General features: G+C 29.6%; 1 protein-coding gene across 2 annotated transcripts; it reads right to left on the bottom strand.

Moving 5' to 3' along the window:
- Positions 1-3854: 3854 nt before the first annotated feature.
- On the bottom strand, positions 3855-9031 carry LOC125068897 (galactosylgalactosylxylosylprotein 3-beta-glucuronosyltransferase I). 2 transcript variants are annotated; one of them, XM_047678264.1, is made up of 6 exons: positions 8619-9031; positions 8131-8284; positions 7611-7670; positions 7025-7156; positions 5118-5339; positions 3855-4476 (listed from the first exon to the last, which is right to left on the bottom strand). In XM_047678264.1, exons 1-6 carry the CDS (start codon positions 8804-8806, stop codon positions 4312-4314), a joined length of 921 nt encoding a protein of 306 aa, XP_047534220.1. In that variant the 5' UTR covers positions 8807-9031; the 3' UTR covers positions 3855-4311. The 2 variants fall into 2 exon arrangements, with proteins under 2 accessions (XP_047534220.1, XP_047534221.1); XM_047678265.1 differs by lacking the exon at positions 7611-7670.
- Positions 9032-15241: the final 6210 nt, after the last annotated feature.

Below are 15241 nucleotides of genomic sequence, written 5' to 3'. Positions count from 1 at the left end.
GCCTATGCGCCGCTATCCTTGAACACCGGAACACAAAAGTACTAAGTATTGCTGGTTGACGATCGAATATGTTATAACACTTACTGATAATTCATGATTGTGGTCTACGGTGAGTTTGTTCCTACTGGATTATAATTGCCCCAACTTTAAACTATGTTAAAGATCGCATTAAAAAAAAAAAAAACAAGGTAAATAAAAGTAAAGAATACTATTTATTAAAATCCTTTATTATTGATCATACTGCCAATATTTCAATGTAATACATTATTTACAAAATTATAGCAATACAATAACATATGACAAAATTTCTATTGCTCGGGATTTTCATTTTGATATTATAATATACATATTTCTAAATAAAAATACCTATTTTGCATTACATGAATATAATACTCATTGAAGCGTATAATAAATTAAAGTTATAATTTTAAGTAGTTATTTATATCCAGTGATTGGAATAGGTAAGGTAACTAAAGTTCGTCATCTTTGAAAGATATTATATCGTTAAGATTCATAAACACAAACTAAAATAATATGAAAGTTGCATATATGTAAATAGAAATAGAAGTTATTGTGGCGCCATATATTTTGATAAAATGTATTACCAAAAACGCAGAATTAACGTATTGATTCAATACTGATACTACGCTTTATTTACGCATTTGTTAAATTTAAATGATTATGTATCTGCTATAATTTATGTTATTAATTTTATGGTGTCTGAAATTTCAAAATACTTGAAATTTTAGTGACCAAGCGCAAATAAAAATTTTTTAGGTGGCAACTAAAGTTGCTAAGCTACAAAAATATATTAATTTGAAAAATAAAATTCAATATAAAAAAATCAACTAACACTGATTTTAATATTTTTATAAAGTAAATAAATCATAATGCAAATATAAAAAATAATGGGTAATTATTTTATAAGCATTGTTTATATACTCCGTGCAATAAAAATTAATTATATTATTTCAAGTTTGCAATAAGAGTATATTATTACCTATCGACAAATAAATATAGTTTAATTAATAAATAATTAAGAAATTAGCACTACATATTCCAATCACAGTTATAATAGTTTTAAAATTTACAAAATATGTGTTAGAAATCACAGTAAAATAAAGAGGTTTTGTCTTGGATTCGTTTAGTAGAAAAAACAGAAGAAAGGTCAAGTTAGTTAGTAAACTAACGAATGTAATATGCGGAGGGTGGTTGATTCCGTGCTCACATACATTAGTAGGCCAAGAACAAACAGTAGGAATATAGTGTGAACTGTATAACGGTTTGATGGCGAATCGGATATTAAACTTGGAGACAGTTTGTCTCACTAATGTTTTCACATTTCTTAAACTTAAATTGTGATTAAGCAATTGAACCCATGCATCTGCGTTTTATTGCGTTAAACTAACTGAAATAAACTGAGACGCCACGCTTCTTTCGGCTTATATTATATTACAGATCTTTTGATAATACAGTTTAAGGTATTTTAATATATATAATGATATTACAAAAAAAAAAAAAACATTTTTGTTCATTATATATATAAATGGGGCAAATCTTTTGATCAATTATGATATTTGCTCTAATAACGTTACCACTAACTAAGTACATAAAAATCTATCCTAATTTTAGACCGATAAGTATATTTGAGCGTTATGTTAATACATACAAAATTATTATGCGTATATTAAAGCTACATATTGCTTATAATATGGTCAAATTAATGAATCATTCATGAATCCAATATAAAAATTATATAATTAATTTAAATACCATTTCAAATTTGTTGCATAATATAGATGTTTCTATATGGATTAATAAATTAATTAAATTGCATATACTTGATTTACCTAGACTGTTACTGATACAGCACTCTGCTGTTCGATATTTTAGTTACTTCGGTAAACGGATGCTGCAACATTCTAGAACCTGTTATTATAATTGTGATATTGCGAAAGACATTATAAATTTTATATTAAGATATACCAAGGTAGGTATTTAATTTTTAACTAAGCGTCATGGTTTTCAAGCTTTCCTGCCAGGGTTTAAATAAATAATCACTATCTGTGGCAATACCAGGAGCTAATAAAAATAGGTTTCCTACGAAGACTATTGTAATAAAAAATATAAAGGTAAGATATACAACATGCCTTAATAAAAAAATAAGATATAAAACCCTTAATATTTTCATTACTCTTGTAATTGCTGAAATATGCATTGTTTAATAAGTTAAGTAAGTAATGTTATTATCCTATGATGTAAATTTTTTTATTGTTAAATTGCCTTTTTTATTATTTTTATTATCAAGCTCACTTGGAATGTCTTACAATATTAATCATTCAAATTGATTTATAATCTTAACAACATAGTTTAGGCCTCATAGTTTGTAATTTTGAATACAAGTTTCATAATAATATATAAAAGAAACATTATTTACTATCCGTCTAGAAAGCTACTAAGAAAAATATACTTGATCAGTGACATTAAAACTTAACGAGATTTTGGCAAATAGTCATTTCATACGTTAAAATTGTCCAGCTTATGACGTCATAATGAAATAATTCCAGGCAGTATTTGCAAAATTGTTTAAAATAATAAAGGAGAATGCTCGAAATTTTTTGGAAACACTGACTCATCAGTATGTATACTACGCGTCGGAATATAGATAGGTTCGGTTCGTTCATATTTAATTACTTAGTAATAAAGTAATCAAATGTGTCAAACATACCTCGATAAATAATACATAGTACTATGAACACCATGGTTCAATTATTAATAAAATTTTACAGGAGTTATTGCTAAACATAACTAAATCATTCTGGGATTGAGCCTAAAACTTTTTCATTTGTTTGTTTTAAGTAAACAGTCAAAACAGACAAACGAAGAAAAGATAATTCGCATTACGTTTTCGTTAAAAAAAATGCTTAATATTAATAACTAAATTGGTTCTATACTAAGTTTGGCAAAGCGATCTATGTAGCGAACTCTTCCTTTTGTTTATGCAAAAAATAATTATTATATAATAAGTTTAATATCTTCACAATAACAATTTATTGAATTATAAAACCTTATATAGGAAAAGAATTCTTATGCCAATTTGTTATAAAATGTCAAAAAAAAAATAATCTAAATAATAAAATACTTAACATAGCTGTCTACAAAGAAGTCTTTGCCCTACTTAAAGTATGATTAATGTCTTTACATTTAAATATAACTGATGTATAACATATCGTGTATAAATTACTTACAAATAATGTAATACAAATAAAAATTATCATATTTTTAAAAGTATTGATAGCATAACATTAAATACACAAGTAACACAAACAAGTAAGTCGCCATATTGCTGTATTAATATTAATCTACAAATACACACTGGTAATATTGAGATTATATTATATGTCATTATTACAAATATACAGATAGATAATACAAAATAAATACAAAAAAAAAAAGTTGTAATCTCATCATGAATTTAAAAAAGATTTTCAAAGCAAATTGCACTCAAATTTCGGCGCAAATTTTGACAAATGACAGATAATAATATTGAATATACAACAAAAATGGACATTTGTTTACGTGTGATGTATAAAAAGGGCCAAATTAATAATACTGGATCATTGGAATAAAAAAATATTATGCAAATTTGTTATAAAATTAAAATTAGTGCATTAAGTAAAGCCAATAATCGGCATAGACAAATATTTGCCACTGATAAAAAGATGGTATTTAATGAATAGTGATTACACTATTATATATTATTTTAACGTATAAATCACTTTCAATAAAATAAAGATAATTTAAATTAGACTAATCTATAAGTAATTAAATAAAATAAACTTTTTGTCCTTAATTCTACATACTACATAATATATCTAAAATTCTAATCATCTCTTAAGTATCATCTATATGTAAAAGTATGATATTGAGTATCCAATAGTTCGATAATTCCATTCTGAATAGGGAATCAATATCTGTCTGCTATTAAAAAAAAATTTAATGAACCATTTAAAATAATTTTAAATAAAACAAATAATGTCATTGGTATGTTTTGGAAATTATTTAAGAATAAATATGGTTCATCATTTTAATGTCATCTCACGTAAATGCAATGGCAGTTCAACAATGATTTAAACGTATATTATTCCTACATTAGACAGATAATATAAATCCTTTTTGGCAATATTATTATTTACCATCGACATTTAAAACCTTTACTGCATTAAAAAGTTGAGATTATTATTACAATAGACAAAGCGATCAACGCTTAATATTTAATACAGTTTAGTCCGAAATTAATTTATTGTCAATTCAGACTTCAATATGATCATCAGGTAGTGGGGGGTGTTTTAATTTCTTAGGGTTAAGTATAGAAGGCTTTTGTGTGCGTGTGTGCCATACATATACCTTTGTACAATTCTCTGCTAATGGCTCCAAGTCGTCTTTTGTTGCAACATATTTCAGTATTTCGCTTTCCTGTAACATAAATATACACACATATATATAAAATCTTACAAAAAGATAACTGATGTGTCTTAAATAAAAAAAGTTAAGTTTTATTATTATTTATCAAAAAATAAGTCAAACATTGAATATCCCCTTAAATATAATTAAAGCTGGCATTCAACACGCGATAAGTTGTTATGATAAACATGATTTATTTTTAAAACAATTACTACCACAAAAACGTAAAGGAAGTTATTGATAACGGTAGTAACATAGTAGGTTATAACAAGTGAAAGTGCGATAAAAAAAACGATATCGCTTCTGACCTTAGTCCCACATTTTTAGTTCAAATATAACAAAAGTCAGGCTTTGCATGAAGATTGAAAATTATTTATACATATTTTAAATTATCGTCCTCATAATGTGCTTTTTGGTATTTCTAGTTATTACTAATTTGTTGATAATTGAACCTAATTATTAAGTTTCTTAAAAAAAATAAAATTATATTACAATAACACTTTTTTGTTGTTGGCAGGCATTAGGCATAAAATAGTATTCTGTGTCCTTGAAATTCAAGCTTGCTTCATACCAAATATCATTTCAGATAGATAGACAGATTTTCTTTCGCATTCATAATATTAGTATAGATAATATAATAAAATCATACAAACCTGAAACCCAGATTGAACTTTTCTTGAAAATTTTGCCTCTGGATGAAGCAAAAATAGAGTAGCATTTATTGCAAAGCCAGCCATATCAATAGGGAACGGTCTAAATGGTTTCCAGACTGCATTGAAACCAGAGACCTTCCCGTCCGTGACTAGAGGCATCTCAACTCGCATTCCACCTACAATACCCACAGGCCACACACCTACTTTCTTAATTTTTCTCATCTGGAAAACAAAATATGTACATTGAAAATTAAATAACATCAAGTTTTGAATATTCATATCTTTAAAATATTAAAAACATCTACAAATATATAATTAAAATGTATTATTAGTTATTATTATATCAAAGAACATCTAATGTAGTCTGTTTAATATACCTTTGCAAAAAAATGACAAAGTATATACAAGATTTATTGCTATTCATTAAACAAGAGATAATCTATTATCATATTTGAATACAATGAGATTGACTTATTTCCATTTGCGAATACAATTTATGTTAAAACACAGTAATGTCCCAATAATTTTAATCAGATGCTATGTCACTGTTGCTTATAATTAAGTATTTGTTAGGTACCCAGATAGCTTAAGTATAAACTACTTTTTTTACATTGAAGGTTTTACTTTGCAATATTAAATATTTTCATATACATATTTAAAATACATAAAACATACATACATAAGCAGCCCGTAATTGTCCCACTGCTGGGATAAAGGCCTCCTCTCCCTTTGAGGAGAAGGTTTTTGGAGCATATTCCACCACGCTGCTCCAATGCGGGTTGGCGGAATACACATGTGGCTGAATTTCGTTGAAATTAGACACATGCAGGTTTCCTCACGATGTTTTCCTTCACCGCCGAGCACGAGATGGCACGACTGGGCCATCTCGGCTCATATTGAGCCGAGATGGCCCAGTGGTTAGAACGCGTGCATCTTAACCGATGATTTCGGGTTCAAACCCAGGCAGGCACCACTGAAATTTCATGTGCTTAATTTGTGTTTATAATTCATCTCGTGCTCGGCGGTGAAGGAAAACATCGTGAGGAAACCTGCATGTGTCTAATTTCAACGAAATTCAGCCACATGTGTATTCCGCCAACCCGCATTGGAGCAGCGTGGTGGAATATGCTCCAAAACCTTCTCCTCAAAGGGAGAGGAGGCCTTTATCCCAGCAGTGGGACAATTACGGGCTGCTTATGTATATATTTAAAATAATTGTGTTTATATATCTTAACTTGGTACGATATCTGTTTATAGCAATGTTATTTATTTATAAACACTTTAAATATCAAACACTTCTTGTTATTGTTTACATATTTCATAGCTTTGTCCATATACAAGTACAATAATATACTTCGTGAAAGTATTATGACATTGAACATATTATATTCCTTGCTATAATTTCAATTCACTTTAATAAATGATAGTATATATTATGTGTACATAACAAATACTACATACATATATAATCATAAATATCATGACACAAACATGTCACAATTATAATTTTTAACACACCTCCAATTTAATGCTGCTATTGTCAGAAACAACCGTGATCCACTGAGTTAAACTATTTCTATCAACTTTATATTGCACTGCTGAGCTTAAAAGTACACTAATTGCAATAATGTATAATTATAAAAATAAAAAAAATCTTGAACATCAAGTAGTATGTGTCCAGAACAACTCTGCTAGATTGAACTATTGATGTTTACTTATTTTTAAAAAATACTTTCTTTCAGAATATCAATGCAAACTTCAAACTGTTTTGACCAATCCAAAATAACATAAGAAGAAATAATTACCTACAGACTATATTAATTGGCTTTAATTTATGATTGAATTATTTATTATTATTCTATTAGAAACAAAACAATTTTTTTAGTTATTTTTTTAAATTAACTGACCTCATCGAAGACCTTCAAGGAGTATGTGTTATCATCATCCATAAAATAAACAGCTCCTCGTTTGTCATCAGAATCTTTTAAATGTCCTCTAAGCCAATTGAGGGCAACATTTCTTTGCTCTACTCCGCTAGCCTAAAAAATAATCAAGCTTATTAACAACTCTATTCCAAAATTTTTGTTTAGAACTAGAATAATAAGGAACTTCTTAAGAAAATATATGAAAATATAAATATATTTCCTGATTATCTAACTACTTCCAGTTAGTATGTTTAAAATTAATTTAAATCAGAAAATCAAAAAGCTACCTAATTAAATAAATACTTTAGTATAGCCAAAACAAATAATAAGAATTATAGAAGACTTAATAAATAGATTAATAAATATCCAATAAAATATATTTATTATGAGTCATCAATTTAAAGTATTTAAAAAAAATAATCCAAAATAAATTTTACATTTATTTTGTCAAAATACTTTATGTGTTAATATGTGATTAATAAGAAAAGAAACTGTGTTAGTTCTGTTTAAATAAGAGATTAACAATCACACAAACACAGTCAAATAATATTATGAATATTGAACATACGCAGTACCAACTAGTGGTGATTGTTTCTGTTTTAAAAACACATATATTGACATCCATTACCTGAAATAATTTAAGCAATAAAAACATAGCATTGTTTGATTATTAATACCTCCACAAAACCCAGGTAAATGTCTTTGAGTATTTACTTGCTTAGTTTGCATTTATAATGAAAATAATCTGATGAAACCTGCATGTTTGGCCAAAGGAAATTGAGAGAGGTGTTTACGCACTAACCACATCGGGAGCAACATGGTGAAATAAGCTTTAAGATTCTCCTTAATAAGAGAGCCAACCTTTGCTTATTGTATTTATGGGCTATTACTATTACAACTAATATAATAGCAATAATGTTTTTTAAGATATGTCAATTTGTTTCTTGTTAAATACATAAACTTTTTAAAATAATGTTACTATTGAGTATAGTGACCTCATAAGGCAAATGATACAATGTAACTTAAAACCTTACAATTGATATTATGAGAAATATATTGAATATTACATATGAATAAATGATACATACTGTTGAATGTTTTGATTTATGCGTTTTCACATTGAGATGTGTATATTTTAGAGTTGATTCCTTTAGCAAGTTTTCAACCAAACTGGTCTTAGTCTCAGAATCCTCAATTACAATCCAATGAAAATTCTTCACCAGCATCAATGTCTGTGACAACCTATTTAAAGAAAAAGTTACTTGAAAGATTTACATGTAAATGTTTAAATAATTAAATTAACAATAATAATATTATTGTGAATATGATTTTAGCTATTTTCCAACACACTAAAAAATATCTTCACACCTTAGAATTAATATCTCATTCAAAACATAGTAAATATGTTATTTTATCTTTTATTTAGGTTATTTATTTTATAGAACATGTTCTATTTAATTATACAAAGATGTACCAAGGTTAAGATGGGCTATTGCCAAATTGGAAGCTAAACAACTATATTGAAATATCAACAAAGCAATCAAGGGCAAATATATCACGATAATTTAAAACTTACCTTGTAAGATCGGCCTTTTGAGCAAGTCTAGCGTACGTCGGAGTTATCCCGTATATTGTAGGTACATACGTTGATACTTCTGGTGTAAACTGACATTGAATGGCTGGTCGACTATTAAATAAAAATAATACAACAAAAACCAACATCCCGAATGCAAGATATTGCTTTTTGATGTTAACAAAAGGCATTTTATAGTCAATGAAGCTATATAAATATCAGTTTTCTGTGAATAAAACACACGTCTTTCTTCGCCGCGTTCGGTCTTCTATTTAGCGTTGACTCACAACATATTTTATAATTGCTTTGTAAATTTATCCATTCATTGATAGGTAAACTTTCTGGTTTTGATAAATAAACCTTGTAATCGAATCTCGGGTGAATTGAAAAACGAAGAGGCCAGGGGCACTTCTTGACACTGCCGACGCTGCAATCGCTGCATTAAAGTTGACAGTTGACGGTGACAGCTGTCAATTTAAAAAATTATGTTAATAGCAGTAAGTATTACTTAAAAATTAAATACATGTTCATATTAAATTGCAAAAACAGTTTTAATCTGTTCTAAAATAAATAGCTCGTAATCTCCTGTTTTTTTCCTAACAGAGATAAACAAAGTTCACACAACATATCATAGGTGGCTCTATGAATGAAAAATGCAAAATACACATATTGCCATCTCAGATTTGAGATTATAAGACAAAACAGATGGAGCTCACGGAACATTGAGCAGACATGACATGCAGAAAGCAGAAAAAGCTAATTTTTATACAAATGAACTTCGGGTAGTGCGAATCGACGCGTCTTTTTGTTAAATATGCAAATTGTACCTACATTGCGCTGGCAGCATTTTTAAAAAACTTAAATAATAATTATCCAACAATGAAGAACAGTTAACGAACAGTTGAAATAGCGAAAAATATATATGAATTGATCATCCCCCGCCACGTCAAGAGAACTAAATAATTTAATATTAAATATAAGCGTAACGCACGAACAGATGTTTTATTTTATAATCGAATAATGAAAAACCAATCAGAAAGATAAACGCACAATTTTAAAACCATTAGCGTCATATTCAAATATTATTGGTATTTGGGATTGTTTAATTATTATTTTAATTTTATAATATTGTGTAAAAGATGTTACTATTATAATTTGTCATGAATATTTATTCATTTGCAGCGGATACATTCGGATCAAGTCAGTAGTCCTAAGTGCCCTAAAATGTAACTATTATTAGGCTTATAAAGCATTATCGTGGTAAAAATGAAATTGACTACATTAAAATATATAAAAGAAGTATTACATAAATTATATTATTTGAGATCGTTATTTAAGATAGGCAGTTAGACATATTTTATTATCACACATTTTAAAGTTAATTTTTACTTATTCCGCAACAGTTACGTTCTAAGGCAACTGTTGAAAAGCGAATAACAGCTGATAAAGTAAACAGCTGACGTTCTGGCTTAAATATGGATTTGATGATATGATTCTCTGTATTTTTAAGTTTAACGTAGTCTAAGGTCTTGGTGAGTGAATAGATGTCTATATGCCTCTATATAAGTATATAGAGGCATATAAACATCAGATACTTGTGTCTTAGAGTTCCAAAATGTTTAAGTATAAAATTTATATAAAAAATATCATTTTTTATCTATGTCATCAACTTTTTTTTTTTGAATTTTTAAATTATCGTCGTTACCTACTTTACCTTTCATTTTTTGTTTTTGCCCGATAAAATTGCAATGTTTATTTGTAATTTTTACATTTCTCAAATAAAATATATATCAATTTAAATTTACTGTTGATGGATATCAAATATCAATGGATGATGATATTTCTTAAGATAATCATATAAACTATTACTATAATAAATAGTTTGTAAAGTATAAGCTGTAAATGTCCCTGCTGTGCTAGGTTTGCGGAGTTTATACCAACCACGCATTTCCAGTACGGATTAGTGGGGAGGAAGAATATCATCGAAAAAATACAGGTTTTTTCCCGACATTTTACCCCACCGAGCAAGAGAGAGCAAATAATACACACAAATCAAATGGAAAATACGTAGTGCTTATCTGGATTGGATGACGTACCTTCCTTATTTAAAAGCCACGTATTGTATGCACTATGCCATCTCAGCTCATTTCCGCTCATATATAGGTACTTACTGCTAGCATCTCGTCTTTTATCTTACGTGTTCAAATATCTTGAAATATACGAACTACCGGAACGACCTCAATTGTGAGGAGTTAAAGACAATTAGGGTTTTACCCAACATAAACTAGATTAAAATATAATAATATTCACCCTTATAGTAATACTATGTCACAAATAAATTAAACTAAAATTATAATTTACTTTTCACACTTTTGTAATGATAAAAAAGATTTCTGGGATTCTTGTGATTTATTAGTCAAAGATAAATAATAAGTCACTGACTTTTTATATATATTCTGGATATCTACGAATGAGCGATACATATGTTTCTTTTATTTATTCCAGTCTCGAAAGCGTTCGACGACAATTTTCTCTTCATACGACACGAAAAATATGCATTAGATTAAGATACTAGTTGTCGCCCACAGATTCGCTCGAACTTTAAGGGAATATAATCAGGTATTAGGAATAAAATGTTATCTATATCCGTCTAATGGGTTCGAGTTTACTTCATACAAAATTTCACCAAATGCGGTTCAATGGTTTGGCCGTGATAGCGCAACAGTCAGACTGACTGACAGACAGACAGTGTTACCTTTGCATTTATATATTATATTGGTATAGCTAAAATTACTTATATTCGTTCTAATCTAAAATAAACCGGAAAAAGCAAACAAACAAAACAAATCTCGAAACACCCTACATTAACACACAGCAACAAGAAATACAAAATAACTTATCTTACTTAAGCCGTTCAGGTTAAAGTTCTTTATAACATAGATATGGTAGAATATTAGATCCAAATGTAAATATATTTGTAGCATATAACAATAGGTTGAAGCACTTAACGTCACAGAGTACCTTTACATAATACAAATAAAACTCCGTTTCTACCTAATACAACTTCTAATAATCTTCTTATATTAAAACTTTGAGACCTGAAAAGAATACCTATTTGATACATTGCATAGTAACGATGAATATCTATTTTAATTATTTAACTAAATTCCAACGTGCTTATTAGAAGTTTTAATTCGATTTAATTTACATTAAAAACAGTCAAACCGACTCTCAGGATCAAAGTTAGTCTGTGGCAACAAACACAAAGAAGATAAGAGACAAATCAATATTCGTGTCTATCAAAAATGTTCGATCACGTATTTAGTTTAAATTTTTTAAAACAACTCATTAAATGTTATTATGCTTCACTACTATATAAAACGAAAATATGAAAATCTTAATAGTAGTCATTGCAATCGAATATTATGCAACAAATGTAATGTCCAATATTAAGTTCCGTATATAAATTATTAAGTAAAGCATTATAAAGTATGTAACAGTAAAATAATAATAAAATATAATAAGTTCTATGGTCTTTAAAAGTAACTCAATAACCATTTAAGTGTGAGTGCTCTTAAGCTTTCTTAGTATTGAAAGGCGTAGCACGTAGTCTTCTATCTGTAGTCAATATGCAAACTCTCGGCGCTACGCCGTAGCTAGTGTAGCAAGTGTCGTAGAACATGATCTCAACAAGTTTATTTAGTTAAAATAGCCTGTAGTGAATCGTAGTTTATTAACCGTATGTAAATGTTTTTCCTAAATTAAAACGATAAAGGTATTTAATAACATATTATTGCGAAAGACAAATTGATTTACAATATTTAATTACAACTTTATTGTTTCAAAAATACTGTATTCATTACGGTCTCACACAAAGACAATGATAAAATGTGCTCGATTCAAAAACTTTGCCACTTTCTCACATTCGAACGTCCAATATCACATACATTTATCAAGGTAATCATTTCTGCTCATTGTAATTTAATAAAATGTACTCATAAAATTAATAATATTTGTACAATTTACCAAACAAACTAATTTAGTGAATTGGTAAGCCATGCAATATTATATAATATACCGAATATAACGTTATCAAAATAACTTTTCAATTAAATGTATTATTGATTTTTCATGTTAAGAGTGTTTAAAATATAAAATGAATTAACGGCTGAACAAACTAAACAACAAAGCGTTATGTAGCAACACATAAGTATATGCGTCTATTAATGTAGGAGCACGCAGGTAGTTTATGTTCAGCCAGCCATTTCATTGTAAAAGCGGTATAGATAGGACAGGAGCTAGCTGGGGGCCGCCCGGGCTCACCTGTGCTAGACTCGTAGGCGCGTCACGCTCTCACACTAACAGAATAAACACTCACATTGATACAATTGCGGGAACGGGGATGGCACCCACACAGACACGCATATAATAAGGGTGTATCGTCAGAGCGAATGCGCACACAACCGAAGGTCGGTCGGCGAGGCGGGAACGAGCTCGGGACACAAGCGGGCGAACGTTCCCGCCGCGAGGTCCTCCGAGCTGGCCCGCGACGGCCGCCCTCGCAACACCACTTGTTGAATATCTGAAGACTTTTCACACCATATCCAAACTCGCTCGAGTCACGTCGCGCGCGTACTCGTACGTTACCGTGTTATCTTATTTGAAACTTTCCTTGTTTTATGTTTTCCTCACTCGATATATTATCTAATTCCAACAACCTGTGATGTCTACTTTTCGCTTCCGCTCTGCCTTCATTTCTCGTATCCTCAATATACTTAATTTAGTCTTCCTCTCAGTGTTATTGTTGTTACGGACGACTTTTTATCGTATCGGGATACGCGAGCCCTTTAACCCGCGATTGTTGTACTTTTGAATATATTTAAACTGTTGTTAAATACTCATATCTTTGTTACCTGTTGACTATTACTTATATAGATATTGAATCTAATTTTCCAAATTACGTCGCTGTAAAATATAAAATTTCAATACTTGGGCGCTCCTGATGTCAGGTAAGTTATAGAATTAATCTTTATTATTAATATTTTTTATTAATTGTGTTTTTCAACGACTGCTTTATTTCCAAAAACTTTAGTTAAGTCTTTGAAAGCTTAGTTTAAATAAAACAATAATTAAGTTTATTACTAATTTGAAAACACAACATTCTAAAATGCAAGTGTGAATCTTTTGTTTTCAAAATAATAAACGGTAATTTATGGATAGTTTGGATGATGAGGATGATGATATTTAGAGGTTTTACATAACGAGTTATCTGATGATCGGACAGTTAAACAATTAATTATTTACAGATTGTTTTACCTTATTAATAATTTTATTTGTTCAACTTAGATTTTATTATTCAAATGTATCTTAGACGGAAATAAATTCACACTGCAGTATATATATAAATAATACTTTTAGTATAAATAATTATATCTTTTAGTCTTAAAATGACTTATATTATAAATGCGTGGCGTCATTTGTTTATCAGCTAAGACTAAGTAAATGCTTCCATTGTTAAAAAAACATTACAATTCTGATGTTTTATTTCTGATGATTACGGCGGCGGACATCCAAAAGAATTTATCCAAATGCCTCTTGTTATAGAGGTATTTCGATATAGAATACTATAACAAGAAACAGGAACATTCTCTATTAATTCTTAAAATCCGAATAGCCAACGACAACGCAATCGACTAGAGAGAATATAGACGCAGGACTAATGGCTTTACGAGCTTTTTAAGCATGCGAGTGTGCAAGGCACTCCTACCTAAGAGAAGCACATTAGGATTTTTTAAGACTCGACAGTGTAACGCTTTCCAAAGACACTTGGGTCTTGGTAGGAAGTTGGGCTTCGTAGGAATCTTAAAAGTCTCTGTAAAGTATATCCTCAAAAGGGATCGGAATCGCGGTATCGTTTTCGAATATGCAACCAATACCTCTTCCATGCCGTGCTGGCTCCCATTAGGGAATGAGATTTATCTTACGTGCTGGCTCACGGCTCTCATAAGGGAATGAGATTGATTTTACATTACCGTACTCTTCTCAACACTGGACGTATATGGAAACAGGCCACGCGAGTCCTACGTCTACTAAAACGTAGGTGTTCAGGCTTTCGAAGGGATAAGGTGTTTCTGAAATCTGATGAACCGAACGAATGTCTCACAAAAGAAAAATATGTTATTCCTTTTGGAGCATCGATGACACCGCTGCTCCCATGTTGTTCAACTTCGTCGCTTGGCGTCAATTTTCTTCAGATTTACGCGAAAAAAACTCAATAGCTCAATCCCACCCCCGCCGTTTTAACGCTTCGATCGCGCTTGTGGCATGCATTTCTATACTGACGAAGGAGGCGGGTCTTTGTTTCCTCACATCCATATTCATCTGCAGCAGCTTATGCTTGACAGGCTATAAAACCAAGCGGGCTTATAGAGGGCCATTGGTATAAAGGCAGCAATCCATGCTACTAAGTTCTCAAACCCCAGGTTCAAATATATCTATGAGGTATTTTTATTTTCGTTTAAAGGAGACAGAAATAAAGCTTTGATTTAAAATTATATCTTTTAGCAAATTACAATATATTTTTAATGCTTTTACTATTTTATAATGTGAACCTTAATCTTAACTAA

Source organism: Vanessa atalanta, chromosome 14 (genome assembly GCF_905147765.1).
Source record: "Vanessa atalanta chromosome 14, ilVanAtal1.2, whole genome shotgun sequence".
In the NCBI taxonomy this organism is placed as follows: domain Eukaryota; kingdom Metazoa; phylum Arthropoda; class Insecta; order Lepidoptera; family Nymphalidae; genus Vanessa; species Vanessa atalanta.
The sequence above is the reverse complement of the archived record's forward strand: the minus strand, read 5'-3'. Positions and strand labels throughout refer to the sequence as shown.

Bases quoted from the DNA above. Each gene is read 5' to 3' on its own strand.
- LOC125068897 (XM_047678264.1), bottom strand. From the start codon at position 8,806: ATGCCTTTTGTTAACATCAAAAAGCAATATCTTGCATTCGGGATGTTG. The intron at 7,157-7,610 runs GTATGTTCAATA...ATTATTTTTTAG, and splicing joins TCACCACTAGTTGGTACTGC to GCTAGCGGAGTAGAGCAAAG. The intron at 4,477-5,117 runs GTTTGTATGATT...TTTATGTTACAG, and splicing joins AAGTTCAATCTGGGTTTCAG to GAAAGCGAAATACTGAAATA.